This window comes from Mus musculus, chromosome 4 (genome assembly GCF_000001635.26).
Source record: "Mus musculus strain C57BL/6J chromosome 4, GRCm38.p6 C57BL/6J".
NCBI lineage: Eukaryota > Metazoa > Chordata > Mammalia > Rodentia > Muridae > Mus > Mus musculus.
Window position 1 is genome coordinate 112,383,385 of NC_000070.6, and position 18,345 is coordinate 112,401,729.

At 37.6% G+C, this 18,345-nt stretch overlaps 1 protein-coding gene across 1 annotated transcript in view; it reads right to left on the reverse strand.

Moving 5' to 3' along the window:
- Positions 1 to 2,584: 2,584 nt before the first annotated feature.
- Positions 2,585 to 18,345, reverse strand: part of Skint9 (selection and upkeep of intraepithelial T cells 9) — a 48,017-nt gene continuing 32,256 nt past the window's right edge. The window contains exons 4-7 of the mRNA NM_177864.3: positions 8,317 to 8,487; positions 7,528 to 7,632; positions 5,773 to 5,895; positions 2,585 to 3,127 (exon numbers count right to left, since the gene is read on the reverse strand). Of these exons, the coding sequence (NP_808532.1) occupies positions 2,925 to 3,127; positions 5,773 to 5,895; positions 7,528 to 7,632; positions 8,317 to 8,487 (602 nt within the window). The 3' untranslated portion in view covers positions 2,585 to 2,924. The remainder of the gene's footprint in view (positions 3,128 to 5,772; positions 5,896 to 7,527; positions 7,633 to 8,316; positions 8,488 to 18,345) is intronic.

Genomic DNA, 18,345 nt, shown 5'->3' on the forward strand with positions numbered 1-18,345 from the left:
ATGTCCTTGAACAGAGGAATGAATACAGAAAATGTGGTACATTTGCACAAAGAAGTACTAGGCAGGTATTAAAAACAATGAATTTATGACATTCTTAGACAAATGGATGGATCTGGAGGTTATCATCCTGAGTGAGGTAACCCAATCCCAAAAGAACACACATGATATGCACTCACTGATAAGTGGATATTAGCCAGAAACTTAGAATACCATAGATACAAGCTGCAAAACACATGAAACTCAAGAAGAAGGAAAATTGAAGTGTGGATACTTCGTTTCTACTTAGAATGGGGAACAAAGTACCCATGGAAGGAGTTATAGGGAAAAAAGTTCAGAGATTAGATGGAAGGAAGGACCATACAAAGGCTGCCCCACCCAACGATCTGTCCCATAAACAACCACCAAACCCAGACACTATTGCATATGCTAGCAAGATTTTGCTGAAAGGACCCTGATATAACTGTCTCTTGTGAGGGTATGCCAGTGTCTGGCAAAAACAGAAGTGGATGCTCACAGTCATCTGTTGGAAAGAACACAGGGCCCCCAATGGAGGAGCTAGAGAATGTATCCAAGGGGTTGAAGCAGTCGGAAACCCTATAAGAGGAGCAATAATATGAACTAACCAGTATCCCCAGAGCTTGTGTCTCTAGTAGCATATGTAGCAGAGAATGGCCTAGTTGGCCATCATTAGGAAAAGAGGCCCTTGGTCTTGTGAAGATTATATTCCCCAGTACAGGGAAATGCCAGGGCCATGAAGCAGGAGTGGGTGGATTGGGGAGACTTGAAGTTATTGTCATACATGCATTTCACTTGTTTTGTTAGCTTTACCCCATGATATTTGTATTATTTATATTTTTCTTGCTATTGTGAAGGGAGTTGTTTTTCTAATTTCTTTTTCAGCATGTTTATCGTTTGTATTAAGGAAGGCTACTGATTTATTTCAGTTATTTTTATATCTGGCAACTTTTCTTTAGTTGTTTATGAGCTGCAGACGGTCATTGGTAGAATTTGGGGGTTGTGTAAGTATGCTATCATCTAAAAATAGTGATACCTGTATTTCTTCTCTGCCAATTTGTATCCCCTTGATCTGTTTTTGTAGTCTTATAGGTGTAGATATCAGTTGAGCACTATATTGAGTAGATAAGAGGAGAGTGGGCATCCTTGTCTTGTTCTGATTTTAGTGGAATTGCTTCAAGTATGTCTCCATTTAATTTGATATTGACTCTTGGCTTGCCATAAATTGCTTTTATTATGTTTAGGTATGGGGCTTCAGTTCCTGATCTCTCCAGTACTTTTAACATGAAGGGGTGTTATATTGTATTAAATGCTTTTTCTGCACCTAAGGAGCTGATCAAGTGAGTTTTTTCTTTGAGTTTGTTTTTATAGTGGATTACATTAATGTATTTTCATATATTGAACTAATCTTGCATCCCTGGGATGAAGTATACTTGATTGTGGTGAATGATGGTTTTCATGTGTTCTTGGATTTGGTTTGCAAGAATTTTATTGAGTATTTTTGCATCTATATTCATAAGCACGTTTGGTCTGAAGTTCTCCTTTTTTTTGGTTGGGTCCCTTTGGCATATAGTTATCAGAGTAATTATGGCTTCATAGAATGGGTTAGGTAGTGTTTCTCCTCTTGCTATTTTATGGTATAGTTTGAGGAAAATTGATATCAGGCTTGGTAGAATTCTGCTTTAAATCCATCTGGCAATGGGCTGTTTTTGTTTTTGTTTTTTTGTTTTTGTTTTTGTTTTTATGACTTCATCTATATTCTTGTGTGATATGAGACTGTTTAGATAGTTTACTTGCTCTTGATTTAACGATGGGATGTTGTATCTCCCTAGAAAACCATCCATTTTATCTAGATATTCCAGTTTTGTTGAATATAGCCTTTTAAAGTAGGATCTGATGATGTTTTTAAATTTCCTCCATTTTTGTTGTTATGTCTCCCTTTTCATTTCTGATTTTGTTAATTTGGATAGTGACTCAGGGGCCTTCAGTTAATTTGGCTAGGGGGTTATCTATTTTGTTGATTCTCTCAGCGAAATTTATTTTTAAGATTTATTTATTTATTTATTTATTTATTATATGTAAGTACACTGTAGCTGTCTTCAGACACTCCAGAAGAGGGCGCCAGATCTCGTTACGGCTGGTTGTGAGCCACCACGTGGTTGCTGGGATTTGAACTCCAGGCCTTTGAAAGAGCAGTCGGGTGCTCTTACCCACTGAGCCATCTCACCAACCCCTCAAAGAAATTTTTAATAGCGAGTAAAGTATTTTATTTTGCTGATAAACCCTGAATTTATATAAAATTGTATTTTTCCAAAATAATTTCCCCTAAAGTTTTATATTCAGAGATTTTGTTGCTTTGAATTATATTTTCTTTAAAAAAATCTTCTGTTCACACTTGTAGAAAAAATATCAAGAAATCATTTGAAACAAATTCACATCCATTAAATCCTTACTGAATTTAAGATGTGGAGGAGGGTATGCATCACGGGTCATGTGGATACTTCTTGGCATCAAAATCTATATTCTTTGCCCTGAGAATATATAGACACAAACAACAAAAACAGTGCAGGAGGTTGTATATATATATATTTGTGCATACATATACATATATGTGAGTTTAATCATAATAATTAAAACAGAGAGTATCAATTTGAGCAGGGGAACATGGAAAGGGTTGGAGGGAGGGTACCTGGAAGGACCTAGAGAGAGGAAAGAGGAGAAGGAATGCAATGTAATTGTCTTTTATTAAAATATGTTTTTAAAAATCTATACTTTTCATACAGTACAAAATTTAATCAGAAGTCCCTGTTGATTGTATATTTTATAGATACAAATTTTATAGTTTAAATCATTATTCTTTTTTGTCTTTCTTTACTGCCTCTATTTTACCAGTTGACTGCAATTCAGTCTTAAGAGATGAAGAGGGTTGAAGCTGTATCATCTTCACAACTTTCTTGGTGCTGACTAAATATTTTACTTTCACAAGTTTCTAGGATCTTGCAGTTCACGTCATAATTTTCTTGGGAGTCATCAGATTTAGAACTATTTTGCTCAGAGTCCTTTGTGGAAAGTTCCATACTTGTTGGAGGTAAGGAAGACACCTGACCATAACCTGAAAGAAAGAATTTTATTATCTGACACATGAACACGTACACAATCACACACATACACACACACACATACAAACAAAATACTCACTACATTATGTAGCAACTTGTCATATTAATGTTAATCTTTAATATTTGCAGCTAGATCCCGCTCATGGGTCCTCAGTATGAAACCCCACTTCATTCTTATCTATTCTGCAGCTCCCAGTGGCACCTGGTTGCCTAAAAGCCTGAGAATCAGACAGTCCTGGCTTCCCTGCAGGCCCGGGAACCCACAAGTCAGTTCTGGCAGTTCCCAGGGACCTCGGACTGATTCCCCAACCCCGGAAAGGTGACCTGAAGCTTTACACATCCTGACACACTGCCATGGGGTAAGCACAGTCAAAACTCCGGTGTACCACCTCCCGAAGTGGCCAAAGCCCTGTGGTGGAGTGGATGCAGGACACCATAAACCCTACAAAAATATACATTGTTTATTTTTAGAATATGTTTGGAAAAAAGTACGTATTAAAATATGTGTAGCCATTTTAAATGTTATGACTACATAAAAAATTTAACTTATCACTGCAATCAATATTGTTTTAAATTTTAATTTAAAGTTAAAATTAAAATTTTAAACAGACACTGAGATTTCTCATTTACTCTGTGAAACAAATCTTCACTTCTACATATGAGCGCTTTTCAGTTTCCATGGCAAAAGGCATGGCTGTCTCTCTTTTTCCATCTCCCATGACAGAGATGCCAAGATTTACAGTTTTCAGGCCCTGGTATTTTTCTCTTAAACTAATAAAATTGCACCATACTTCCCCTTCATGTCTGTGTTTAAATTATTTTATTAATGAAACTAATATCCCTAAAAGAAAAAGCCAGATTCTATTTTAATAGGCTTAAGTAGCTCTGAGGGTCTCTTTTCTCATTAGGTGGCATGGAGATTTTTTTCTTTTTTTTTTTTTCCTTTTCCATTTTTTATTAGGTATTTAGCTCATTTACATTTCCAATGCTATACCAAAAGTCCCCCATACCCACCGACCCCCACTCTCCTACCCACCCACTCCCACTTTTTGGCCCTGGCGTTCCCCTGTACTGGGGCATATAAAGTTTGCGTGTCCAATGGGCCTGTCTTTCCAGTGATGGCCGACTAGGCCATCTTTTGATATATATGCATCTAGAGTCAAGAGCTCCGGGGTACTGGTTAGTTCATAATGTTGATCCACCTATAGGGTTGCAGATCCCTTTAGCTCCTTGGGTACTTTCTCTAGCTCCTCCATTGGGAGCCCTGCGATCCATCCATTAGCTGACTGTGAGCATCCACTTCTGTGTTTGCTAGGCCCCGGCATACTCTCACAAGAGACAGCTACATCTGGGTCCTTTCGATAAAATCTTGCAGGTGTATGCAATGGTGTCAGCGTTTGGATGCTGATTATGGGGTGGATCCCTGGATATGGCAGTCTCTACATGGTCCATCCTTTCATCTCAGCTCCAAACTTTGTCTCTGTAACTCCTTCCGAGGGTGTTTTGTTCCCACTTCTAAGGAGGGGCATAGTGTCCACACTTCAGTCTTCATTTTTTTTTTTTTTGAGTTTCATGTGTTTAGGAAATTGTATCTTATATCTTGGGTATCCTAGGTTTTGGGCTAATATTCACTTATCAGTGAGTACATATTGTGTGAGTTCCTTTGTGAATGCGTTACCTCACTCAGGATGATGCCCTCCAGGTCCATCCATTTGGCTAGGAATTTCATAAATTCATTCTTTTTAATAGCTGAGTAGTACTCCATTGTGTAGATGTACCACATTTTCTGTATCCATTCCTCTGTTGAGGGGCATCTGGGTTCTTTCCAGCTTCTGGCTATTATAAATAAGGCTGCTATGAACATAGTGGAGCATGTGTCCTTCTTACCAGTTGGGGTATCTTCTGGATATATGCCCAGGAGAGGTATTGCTGGATCCTCCGGTAGTACTATGTCCAATTTTCTGAGGAACCGCCAGACGGATTTCCAGAGTGGTTGTACAAGCCTGCAATCCCACCAACAATGGAGGAGTGTTCCTCTTTCTCCGCATCCTCGCCAGCATCTGCTGTCACCTGAATTTTTGATCTTAGCCATTCTGACTTGTGTTAGGTGGAATCTCAGGGTTGTTTTGATTTGCATTTCCCTGATGATTAAGGATGTTGAACATTTTTTCAGGTGCTTCTCTACCATTCGGTATTCCTCAGGTGAGAATTCAAGAGAGTTTTCAAGGGGCAAAGCTCAACACTGTCCACCTAGACCTGTGGAGTAGGAACCTGATAGGGTTTCCCATAGTTGAGGATAGCACTTCAGAAAGTACTTAAAGGATGAACAGCAGTGAACCCCATAAGGAAGGCTTCAGTTAAGGTAAATCTTCCCACTTCAACTAACCCAATAAAGATAGTCCTCCACAGGTAAACCTACATGCTAACCTAATGAACACTAAGCTAGAACTGTATGAATCATAAAATGCCCCCCGCAATCTGCTTATAAAAGTAAAAAAAAAAAAAATGGAAATGCCCCAATGTCTATTTTTTTTTTTTTGCAGTTTCATTATGCAAAGATTTGATTAAAAAGGTAGAGAGTCAAGAGACTTGAAGTACCCTGGAGATCCTTGGATTTCCCACCCCCACCTTTACTTACAGTTCAGGGTCCAAAGTAGACACAAAATGAGGCCAGGGAAAAGTACCATTATAACAGTCAAGATTATGCATATGTTCCACAGCCAATTAGTATACAATGGATATGTATCGTCCAAAAGAAAAGCTGCGGGGGTTGGGGATGGGAGAAACATTAGGTATATTTTAAAATAAGTAAATGTACATTAATATAAGAAACCGTATCACAGGACCCTAGTCAACTAGAAAGAGGAAAAGGAAGCTTTAAGTAGCCTTCATTTCTGTGCAAAGTTTAGTTCACCTATACAAGGTTCTATGACAAAGCTTTGCAGTTTGAATGAGTCCAAAGGTTTGTGCAGTTTGGTCTGAGCCATTCTATTCTTCATAATATTCCCTTAGATGAACAATTTTACTTGGTAACTTTTTTTTGTTTGTTTGTTTTGTTTTTTTTTTTTTTCAGATTATTTCAGTAATCACTATTTTGGGCCCACTGGATGAATGTGGATACTTCCATTAGAACACTCCTTAAGATGGTTCTTAGAATTAGAATTAGCCAATGTAATCCTGATATGGACTTTAAAATTATTAGGATATCACAATCCCAGCAGAAACAGAAAAATGGAGGGAAGGGTTAAGATGGGGGAGAAAGGGTTCATATACATTTATATTTTCAATTATTCAAAATGTTGCTTTCTTGGTGTCCAAAATAATTTAAAATTATATAGCTGTACAAGTGATATATGGATAAAAATTTGTATTATAATGAAAATGGCTGGTTTAGGGAATTTTGTGTATTCCATAGTGCTGGAAGTAAATTATACCCTCCATATCTTTATATAGTATTGTTATTTTTCAATTTCCTTTTAGTTCATTTATTTGAGATTTGAGGCTTGTTTTAATTATTCACAGTGAAGTAGATGGCATGAGTTATATTGCCAGCCATTCTGAAATTTGTTAAACTGGAAAGGTTCATATCTATATCTGACATCTGATAAATTTTGTCTTCTGGATGAGTACAAAGTTCTTATGATAACAACTAGATTTTTGGTCTTCTTTGATGGTTTCTTTCTAATAAAATACTTCCTAATATCCATAATAAAATAAAAGGTACTTCTAAATCTTCAGAGACTGTCCTATTTATGGTGAATGCTGCAGTGTGACCATAGTTCCAAGTATTGTATATATATATATATATGTGTGTGTGTGTGTGTGTGTGTGTGTATGTGTGTGTGTGTGTGTATGTATGTATATATATATATATATATATATATATATATATGTGTGTGTGTGTGTGTGTGTGTGTATGTATATATACCAAAGGAGATCAAAAATCAGCTTTTAGTGGTCTTAGAAAATGAAAAGGATAAATCAAATGAGAAAAAAATGTACTTTTTGTTTAATTTTCATAAAGAATATCTAAACCAAAAGTAGTTTAATGTTTATAAATTATTGGTTTGGTGGAAATGATATATGCCATCAGAAAATTATGCTTTGTAGAAGCCTGTAGTTGATTCAATGAAGACCAGACCTGGAGAAATAAATCATTTCATTGTTACATAAACAACTGTGACTGTGAGTATAAAAATATAAGTAGTCATGATAGAAGACTAAAACTTTGAAAAATATGTCATTCCAAGGACAGCACTTGAATCCACTAGGATGTTACTGAAACCATGACTGTTACTGCTGTGACAAAGGCTATTCAGCTAAATAGTTCCAAAATGAGAAGGCACTGGACAGAGGAGAGGGAAATGTCGGATTTCATTCTAGTTCCACTCACCTCTACTTCTGAAACTCACGTAGATAGGAAGGAAGGCAATATACAAAACTAACAGTAGGCACTCCCAGATAAGCAAACAGCAAACTCCCATTTTACTATACAAAGCTGAAAAAGAGTCAGTAGCAAAAGTTAGGAAGTCTTGTGGAATTCATTGAAACAAGAAAAGAAATGTTGAATACAGGCATTGTCTTGAAGGTCTTGATGCTATATCCATTTGTTTATTTAAGTTATGTCAGGGCTAAAGCCTCATAAGAAATATTTTTAGGGTTAGCGTTAGTAAGATACAACTTAGAATTTGGTGAAAGTAAGATTATCGTCATTTAGTCTGAAAATACAACAGACTTAAAAACAATATCAAATAATAAATATCTTCTCCCTTTTGTTCACAACTGTGTAGCACATAATCAGCCTGAAAACATGATTTGGATGCTGTGGGACCCTGTCTCCATTCTTAAGTGCCTAAAGGTTGTAGGATCCACAGAGAAGGGCTTCTGTGAAACTCTGAGCTAGCTAAAAGAAAAAGAAACTGCCTTCACTCACACAGTAAGGAATACTCTGAAAGAATTCTGAGTCCTTGAAAGAAATATCAACTGGAGCTATACTCCAGCCCTGAAGAAACACACAAGGAGGGAGGAAAGGGTAGTTCCATAACATGAGGATCTCTGAAGATCTTGAAACTTCCTTTCATAAAGAGTATTGTGATGCACTAACGTTCCGGGTTACACATTTTTTGTATATATCACATCTCAATATTGTGTTTCAAGAAGAAATGGTTTCAGACCTATTTACCTTCCATTACTGTACTCATTAGATTTCTGAAACAAACAGGTTTTCTTCTGAGACAACAAAAAACAAGTATTCCTCTGAGAAAATTAAGAAAAATTATAGTGATTAAATATATTGAAGGACATGAAAATTTGTTTGACATCAATGACATATTCTCCGATTTGAACAGGGCATCTGAAAGAAAGAGCAAAAGACCTGGCGTTATTAATTGTATATACATTTACTAGAACAGATTCATATTATAGGCTAAGTCCCCATATCCAACCACTGAGAAGTATTTAAGCCACAAAAACTTTGACTTTGTCAGTAGATTGATCTATCAATGAACTCAAATTTGATGGCATGTCTCTAAGGGGGAAAATGGTAAAAATGTTAGGAAGTAAAGTTGGTTTGATAAAATAGAGGACATATTTCTGAAGGATATATCTTGCTCCTGTTCCAACTCCAATTGCTTTTTCCTGGCCATCTTGTTAGTTGGTTATTGTTTAAAACTGCAGTTATTTAGGCACCTAAAAAGAATGAAGATTAAAGTCTAGGGCCTCTTGCCACAATGCCTGGATGATGGAAATTGGGGTAGCTGTGAAGATGAGGCAAGACAGTCAATTTCATTTCCTAAACAATCTTATATTCTAAAGACATTTGTGTCTCTTAATCTGACTATTAGACTACTGAAACAATGTACCCCTAAAGAAATAAGGATTTCCCCCAGAATATCATGCTCAAAGAAGGAAAAGCTCCAGTTCAAAGGAAAATGAATCTACCCCAAATATATATTTCACACAGACCTAGCACTTTGTCAGATTACTTTGTATGATGAAACTGAATCCCAGACAATAATAGGCTAAATGTGATAGTAGGGTATTACAACTTGTTTACAACTTCTGAAATTACATATCTTTGGCTATATAGTTAAACTTTAATCTCAGTTCAGGTTCCTGAACGTGGAATTGGGGGAGTGACTGGATTTCTTTATCAAGAGTAGAATAACCACATAGACTATGTCTACTTTTCTGCCTTTCTCTACTAACTTAAATGCTTTAAGTGATTTTTGGCACAGACTATAACTCTCAATTTTCATATAAAGTTTTCTCCTTCAATCATTCCCAAGAATTGAACTAAGGTTGGAAGGCTTTCTCGCTGCTTAGCCATCTTGCAAGTCCTTGATAATAAGGTAAAATATTATAGGTATTTCTTCATCCAATTCTCTCCTATTCTGGGACTAATAACTTCCAAATCTTGTTTTTCCTCTGAGTCCAGTTCCATTAATTAAGAGCCCTCATCTGTATCTATAATAAAATGTGTGGATGTATCACCTGTTGTGGGAAGCCATTCCGGACTCCCTGGCCAGCTGGACAGAAATTTGTGCCAGGCAGTAAACAAGCCCACGTTTGGTTGATGACCCATCCTTAATTCCTGATTGGCTGAGCAAGCCTGCCTGGTGAGGTGATGTGACCTGTGGTGATTGGTGGGGGCGTGGTTGTGGCTTGAGTGGATAAAAACGTTTGTAACCAGAGAGGTGGGGTATTTGAAGAGAGAAGCTCTTAAACTGCTTTAAGAAGAACCGGTGGTTGCGTTTTTCTTGTTGCCTGAGTTGGACACAACAAGTGGTGCCGAAGAAACCTGGGACCCGATTCTCCCACCGAAGAGGTTCAGAACTTTCTGCAGTCAGGGTCTGTCGACAGGATGAGTATGGTAAGTAACTCATTATCCCGGGGTTGAGATTAGGCTCTCGGTAAAGAGACAATTAGGCTATTGGTAAAGAGACAATAAGGCTCTCCAGCTCTGGAGACAAGACGAGAAAGTGAAAGTAAGAGGGTAGTGAAAGTAAGAGGGTAATAGGGACAGTCTATGGATTACTTTCTTTTTCTATCCATGTGAGTAATTTTTTTGAGCCTTTGTTGTTGTTGTTGTTGTTGTTGGGGTGTGAAAGATTAGGTATGGGGTCATTACAGTCACACCCAATTTTTTCAGCGCTCGATGAGCTGCTAAGAGCAAAGGGGACAAAACTACATCTTTTGGGTCATATTCAACCTTCTGTATCTCCATGGAATACCCCAATTTTTGTTATTAGAAAGAAATCTGGCAAATGGAGGTTATTACATGATCTGCGAGCTATTAATGCACAGATGCAGGTGATGGGCTCCATTCAGAGGGGTCTGCCTGTCTTATCTGCCCTGCCAGATAAGTGGCCTCTAATAGTAATTGATATTAAAGATTGTTTATTTTCCATTCCCTTGGATTTGAAAGATAGTGTTAGATTTGCTTTTACTTTGCCCTCCTGTAATCATGAAGAGCCTGATCGGAGATTTGAGTGGGTGGTGTTGCCTCAAGGAATGGCTAAGAGTCCTACCATGAGCCAGCTTTATGTAGGAAAAGCAGTGGAACCAGTTAGGAAAGAATATCACAAAACTTCGCTGTGTTCATTACATGGGTGACATCCTGCTTGCAGCAAAGGATGAAAAGTATTTGTAAGAAGCCTATGGAAAGATGGTGGAGAGTTTGAGGCAATGGGGTTTGCATAGTGCATGAGAGAATGATCAACAAGATAAAATAGTGTCCTATTTAGGAGCAAGGATCGCCCCTACGGCCGTTTGGCCTCCAAAGATAGAGTTGAGGGTTGATTCCTTGCATACTTTAAATGATTTTTAGAAATTGTTAGGCGATATCAGTTGGATTCAGCCCTATTTGAAGATCCCAAATGTTAAATTAAAACCCCTGTTTCAAATTTTAGAAGGAGTTAAGTTCTAAAAGGGAATTAACACCTGAGGCTAGAAAGGCCCTTACCCTAGTGGAAGAAGAATTGATTAAAGTCCAGCTTCAGCGTTGTAGAGAAGGGTTACCCATCATTTTGATAATATTACCTACTGAGATGCAACCCACAGGATTATTGTGGCAAGAAGGCCCATTGTTATGGTTCCATTCCAAAATATCCGCTGGGAGGACATTAGATCATTACCCTACAACAGTGGCTTCTTTAGCCTTATTGGGAATTCAGCATTGTTTAAAAACCAGCTCTATTGTAATCCCTCATGATGGGTATCAGCAAAAGGTCCTAACAGCAAATATTGGTGAGTGGGCTGTTTTAGCCTGTATTAATGAGGGCTCATTTGATAATCATTATCCCAAACATCCATTAATGACCTTTTTTAAAGGAACATCAAGTCATTTTCCCTCAAGTGGTGAGGAAAACACCCATTATGAATGCATTTAACGTGTTTACTGATGGATCAAAAACCGGATGTGGAGTATATATGGTAGAGGGGAAAGATCCTGTGGTCAGGCAGTATTATCCCTGTACTCCGCAGATGGTGGAATTACAAATAGTTATTGAGGTCATTAAGGATTGTGATTTTCCTTTTAATCTAATTTCAGATTCACAATATGTATTAATTTAGTTTTATCCCTAGAAGTGGCTGGCCAAATAAAAGCTCGTAGTACCATCCAAGCCTTGGCCTTACAATTACAGAAGTTGCTGTGGGAAAGCAACTTATGTATTGGACATATCCATGCCCATGGTGGGCTTCCAGGACCCTTAAGTAGGGGAAATGATATTGTGGATAATTGTGCTGGTATGGAGTTCATATTTTTAGCATACCCTATGGAGTTAGCCTCACAATTTCATTCTAAATTTCATGTTAATGCTAAAACTCTGCAGAGAAAATTTGGAATCTCTAGAGCACAACTTCGGGATGTAGTCACTACCTGTGGACGTTGCCTTGAGTTTCAACAGCCACCTTCTTATGGAGTCAATCCTAGAGGATTGCTCCCTCTACAGGTGTGGCAGATGGATGTGACACATTTTTCAGAATTTGGCAAATTGAAATACGTTCATGTATCCATTGACACATGTTCAGGAATAGTTTATGCATCTCCCATGGCAGGGGAAAAGGCCTCCCACGTTATACAGCATTGTTTGGAGGCCTGGGCAGCTTGGGGTAAGCCGCAACAACTTAAAAGAGACAATGGTCCTGCATATACTGCCAAAACCCTGGTGTCTTTTTGTCAACAGATGAAAGTACAAGTTAAACACGGCCTGCTATATAATCCTCAAGGCCAAGGAATCATTGAACGAGCACATAGAACCTCAAAAGAATTATTACTAAAACAAAAAGGGGGAATAGGCTATGGCCATACCCCAAAGATAAGACAATTGGATAAGGAAGGTCGCTCTGCTGCTGAATGATATGCTAATACCAGCTCCAGTAAACTGGGTTATGCTAAATGGAAGGATGTGCTTACAGGATCATGGAATGGTCTGGATCCCATGTTAGCCTGGGGGAGAGTGTCTGTTTGCATGTTTCCACAGAATCACGCAGAGCCAGTGTGGGTTCCAGAGTGGCTAGTGCGACACTGTCAAAATGAAGAAGCTGATCTTGCTGGTGATGAGCCCCTGATGGGTGCGGAACCCAGATGGGGAATACTGTCAGTGTTTCAATTGGACTGCAAAATTTGATGGCAAGATGAATGAGCTTCGTTCGGCGAACCCGAGTGGATCCTGGCTTGACATCGGGAAAGAATGGACTGGGATAGGTGCCCTCGCTGTGGCCCTTGTTTTGGCGTTCATGTTGTGTGTATGGTGTATGTGTCGATTGCGGAATGCCCAGGTCCACACTGCCACCATGGTGGTGCAAGCTTTTGCCACAGTGGAAGCAGGGCAGTCACCTCAGATTTGGCTTGCTGCCATGAAGAATGAACAATGAAGCCATCACTCCATAGGGTTGTAAGGCTAAGCACTGCACAGAGGTTAGTCTGGAAGCTGTTTGACAATCTCTGGGAGGTATGTCTGATTGCATGAGGGTTGAGTGTCCTAGTGTCCTTCCCCCAAGAAAAACGGCACATGTCATAGAGACTATATAATATTGTAATATATTGTATAACAATATAATAATGTTTCCCCCAGGAAAAACGGCACATGTCATAGAGACAATATAATATTGTTTTTAATTTTAAAATATAAAGGATTAATGCCAATTGAGTTCTAAATGTGATATGTCATCACAGTATCCAACTGGATACACTGACAGATAATGGTCTAATTAATAATAGAATGGATTGGAGACTTGCTATCCACTGTGAAATAGGATGGCACACTACTCTGAATGACAGCCAATGTCCTTGGAAAGTGGGGCTCCCACAGGAGAATGGATAATAGCTTAGCCTAGTGCGTACCACATAGTTCAGGACAAAACCTCTGAGGAAATGTAATGTTGCTTTGGAATATGCTCATACACTACATGGAAGGGAATTTGAATAAAGTTGAATACAGAGAAGAATATCAAATTAAGAGAAAAAAAGGAACATAAATTAATCCACATAGATAGTAATCTCCAAATAAGAGAGAAAGAAATACAATTGATATAAATGTTTTCAACTTATAGATACTAAATAAATACATCCATACCTTTGATCTTAATACTTGGGAGACAAAGGCAAGTACAGGTAGATTTCTGTAAGTTCCAGGTCAGACTAATCTACAGAAAAATCCAAGTCAGCCCAGGCTACACAGAGAAACGCTGTCTCAATAAGTAACAATAATTGTTTTAAATTGTTTTTTTTTTAAGTTATAAAAATGAAGATATAAGTTCAATGGTTATGGTGGTATGGCACATCCTCTTTAAGAAAGATCAAAACAGAGCAGCCCTAAATAGAAAAGTGGTGATTAATTGAATCAGTCTATACTTTTAATGACATCAGACTACTGGACAATGGATATGTTACATTGCTTGTGTCAACAGGAAAGAAGAAATGGCTTTGGATTTATTCCAAAGTAATAAGGATCAAATTTGATAGAAGGAGAGCCCCTGAAGATCTTAGCTAAAGACTGGAAAAAGAAAATCAAGAAATCTAAACAGAGTAGGTAACATAATTTGCCAGTCCCTCTACATGTGAACAGCCTTGAAACTACCTGGGACATAAAAATGTCTCAAGACAGAACTTCAGCTATACTTAGCCAATGGATCTTGTTGGCTAGAGTCCTCAGATTCATCATAGCCCCCTGTCATACGAGATGAATGAAGATTTATATTGCTGTTTGGTTATATGATCAAATTAGTTCATAAACAGACAGTTTTCTTTCACTTTATCAAACAAGGAAAAATCATCTTTAGCACATTGTACATTTTGTGCATTATGTTAATGCAATGCAGAAATATGTAATATCTCTGAAAACTTTGTGATAGTAAAAAAAGAAAAGAAGAAAGACAACCAGAAGGGTATTCCTGGCAAGATTCACCCACTGGGATTATGAAATGCTGTGATTTGCTGTTCCAGCAGGCTGTCTGATTCTACCTTAACTGCATGATACTGCTTTTTTCCCCCTAAACATTTGCTTCCTGTACAAGTTAAGAACAGCTAGCTCACTTGGTCTGGTCAGGACTTTATTTAAACCTATAATTTCTCAGCATACAGAGACTAGCCAAATATGTTACAGCTAGCTTTCTTAAGATTAACTATTTTTCTAATTTTCTTAGGCCACCAGAAAAGAAATCTATGTCTAGAATTGGAAGTATGCAATTATTAGAAAAGTATGCTCCATGCCCAAAAGTGAAGTGGTTGATTTTTGATCATTCAGTTAGATGTTTGTCATCTTTTAAAGGAGATTGTTGCAAATAATTATCATCTGTACAAGGAAGAAACAAAATAGAAAGTTTAGATTCAGGGACTTCTTTTGGTCTCTCCTTTTCTTTTCTTTCTTTTTTAGGTAAGAGAAGGGCATTGAGAAGAAAGAGAGGAGATAAGAAATAAAAAGGGAGTAATGATTATTGAATCTACTCAAACCAAAGTATTATTTAGCCATAATCTTACATGGTAGGGATCTTTGCATTTTCATGCAAAATTGACGTTTTATTTACATTGATATGGATTATTCTATATGGATACAGGTTTAAGCTTTTCTTTCTTTTCCTTTTAAAAAATTAAAAAAATATTATATATAAGTATACTGTAGCTGTCATTAGACACACCAGAAGAGGCATCAGATCTCATTATAGATGGTTGGGAGCCACCATGTGGTTGATGGGATTTGAACTCAAGACCTCTGGAAGAGCAGTCAGTGTTCTTAACCACTGAGCAATCCCTATAGCCCCATAGTGCATTTTTCAATATACATAAAATGTACTATTTTCTCCTCCCTTCCCTCCCTCACTATTGCCTTACTTTACCATTCCTAAATTAACCCATTTAACCCAAACTTAAGTCAAGATTTGAAGACAGATTTATTTGTTGGTACAGGTCTTTAATTTCACATTTCTTGGAAGAAAAGGCAGGAACATTTTGAGTTTGCTACCTTTCTGAAATCTGGAATGTTAAAGGGAAATTTTTGATTGTCAGAGTAGCTGTTGGATATTAAAAACTTTAAAGAGTAGGGAACATAGAGTAGAAAATAATGGAAAATGGTAAGGTCTTCTTTGGTAAGAATATTTGTACATTGATACAAAATTGAAGGTTGATTTTCTTACAAAATAATGTATATATGTTTCAACCTTTTTATAGATGCTATGCTTATGCAGCTTATTTGACAAAGCAAGGTTTAATCACAGTGCTTTAAATACCTGCTATTGAAAACTGTTAGAGATGGTTTAAAATACAAATTAGTTCCATCCATTTGACAAGGATTTCATGAATTCATGGATTTTACTAGATGAGTAGTATTCCATTGTGTAAATGTACCACATTTTCTGTATCCATTCCTCTGTTGAGGGACATCTGGGTTCTTTGCAGCTTATGGCTGTTATAAACAAGGATGCTATTCTTAGGCAAATGTATTGAACTAGAAAATATTATCCTGAGTGAGGTAAACTGATCACAAAAGAACACACATATTCACTTACTAAAAAGTGTATATTATCCCAAAAGCTAGGAATACTCATGATACAATTCACAGACCAAATGAAGCTCAAGTAGAAGGATACTTCGGTCCTTCTTAGAAGGGGGAACAAAATTCAAATAAGAAGAGATACAGAGACAAAATGTGGACCAGAGACTGAAGGAAAGACCATCCAGAGACTGCCCCACCTGGGGACCCATTCCATATACAGTCACCAAACACAGACACTATTGTGAATGCTAACAAGTGCTTGCTGACAGGAGCCTGATACAGCCATATCCTGAGAGGCTTTGCCAGTGTCTGACAAATACAGAGGTGGGAGCTTAAGGTCCCCAATGGAGGAGCGAGAGAAAGGACTGAAGGAGCTGAAGGAGCTGAAGGAGCTTGTAGCTCCATAGGAGGAACAAAAATATAAACCAACCATTACCCCCCAGAACTCCCAGGAACTAAACCACCACCAAAGAGTACATATAGAGGGACCATGGCTCCAACTACATATGTAGCAGAGGATGGCCTTGTTGAACATCAATGGGAGGAGAGACCCTTGGTTCTGAGAAGGCGTCATTCCCCAGTATAGGGGAATGCCAGGACAGGGAAACAGGAGTGGGTAAGTTGGTGAGCAGGAGGAAGGGGAATAGGATGGGGAGTTTTGGGGAGGAAACCAGGAAAAAGGATAACATTTGAAATGTAAATAAAGAACATATCTAATAAAAATACGAATTAATAGTCAGATAGTCAACCTCATGGTCGTATTAGATAATAGTTGAGTTGATTACGAAAAAATGTTTTCAAGGTTATTCATATAATAAATAGCTAAGAATAAAGAATGACAAATTCAATATACTTTAGGTAGAGATCCGCAGAATGCAGCATCTAAAATTATTTCATTATTAAAAGATATTTGAGTTTGAGTCAGTTCTGTTCCTGACAATATGCCCCCACTCCACTTCAAAAAAAGATGATGAGCTTCAAAAACCTCCATATGGAGTTGCTTCAAATGTACCAAGCTAGTTAGTGGGCAAAGAAAATGTTTTAACTTTATCTACAGAAAGAATACTGTCCAAAAATAACAAAGAGATACAGGGAAATCAACTGCCTAGCTCTGACAATACAACGAAAGCAAGTCCTTCATATTTCCTGCTTCACAAAAATTCTGTCATATATTCTGGACAGAAAAGCTGAAGATATATGCTCTAATCTTTAGAAACTATTGGGAACTGTCTAGGTAGTCAGATGTCTCTATAATTTCTATAATTTTGAAAGCCGTATCCCTTTGTTCCTGCATACTCAGGTAATATTTATTTCTTCTCAGATCTCTAATGGTGTTGAAGTTTATATATCTATGGTATCACTATATTAATATAGTTTAATTTTTTTAGGGTTTGAAAAGATGTGCTAGGTCTAAGAAGATGTTCTTAAGATGGTAAAAAAAATTTAGGATAGAAAATTCTTTAGATGAGACTGCTAGATAGACAACTCCCCTAAAGACATTACATCCGGAGGCACTCCAGGAGGACCACTGCACTCAGGGCATCTGGCAAGAACCCTCCCAAAGTTCCACAACTGCTGCTGGAAGCTCAGTGGACCTGGGACCCATCACTCCACAAAACCTCTAGCCGCTGAGTTCCATTCCCCTTCTGGCCAGTACTTTCTGCAAAAGTCTATACTCACCAAGAAACACAATAAACAACACCTAGGCGATATGGTAACATCAGAGGCCAGCTATCCTACTATGCCATGCTCAGGATATTGCAACACAGCTGAAATGCAAGAAAATGACCTTAATTCCAATCTTATGAAGATGATAGAGGCCTTTAAAGGGGAAATGAATAAATCCCTTAAAGAAATACAGGGAATTACAACCAAATATGTGAATAAAATAAATAAAATTTTTCAAGGTCTGAAAATGGAAGCAATACAAAAAAACCCACAAAGGAGGGAATCCTAGAGATAAAAATCCTGATCAGGAACTATAGTCACAAATATCACCAATGGAATGTAAGAAATATATAATAGAACACCAGTTATAGAAGATTGGATAGGAGAAACTGGTATACTGGTTAAACAAAATATTAGATCTAAAAAAGTTTCTGACACAAAACATCCATAAAATCTCAGACTCTATGAAAAGACCAAACCTAAGAACAATAGGAATAGAAGGAGAAGGTTACCAGCTCAAAGGCCCAGAAAAAAAAATATGTATATAC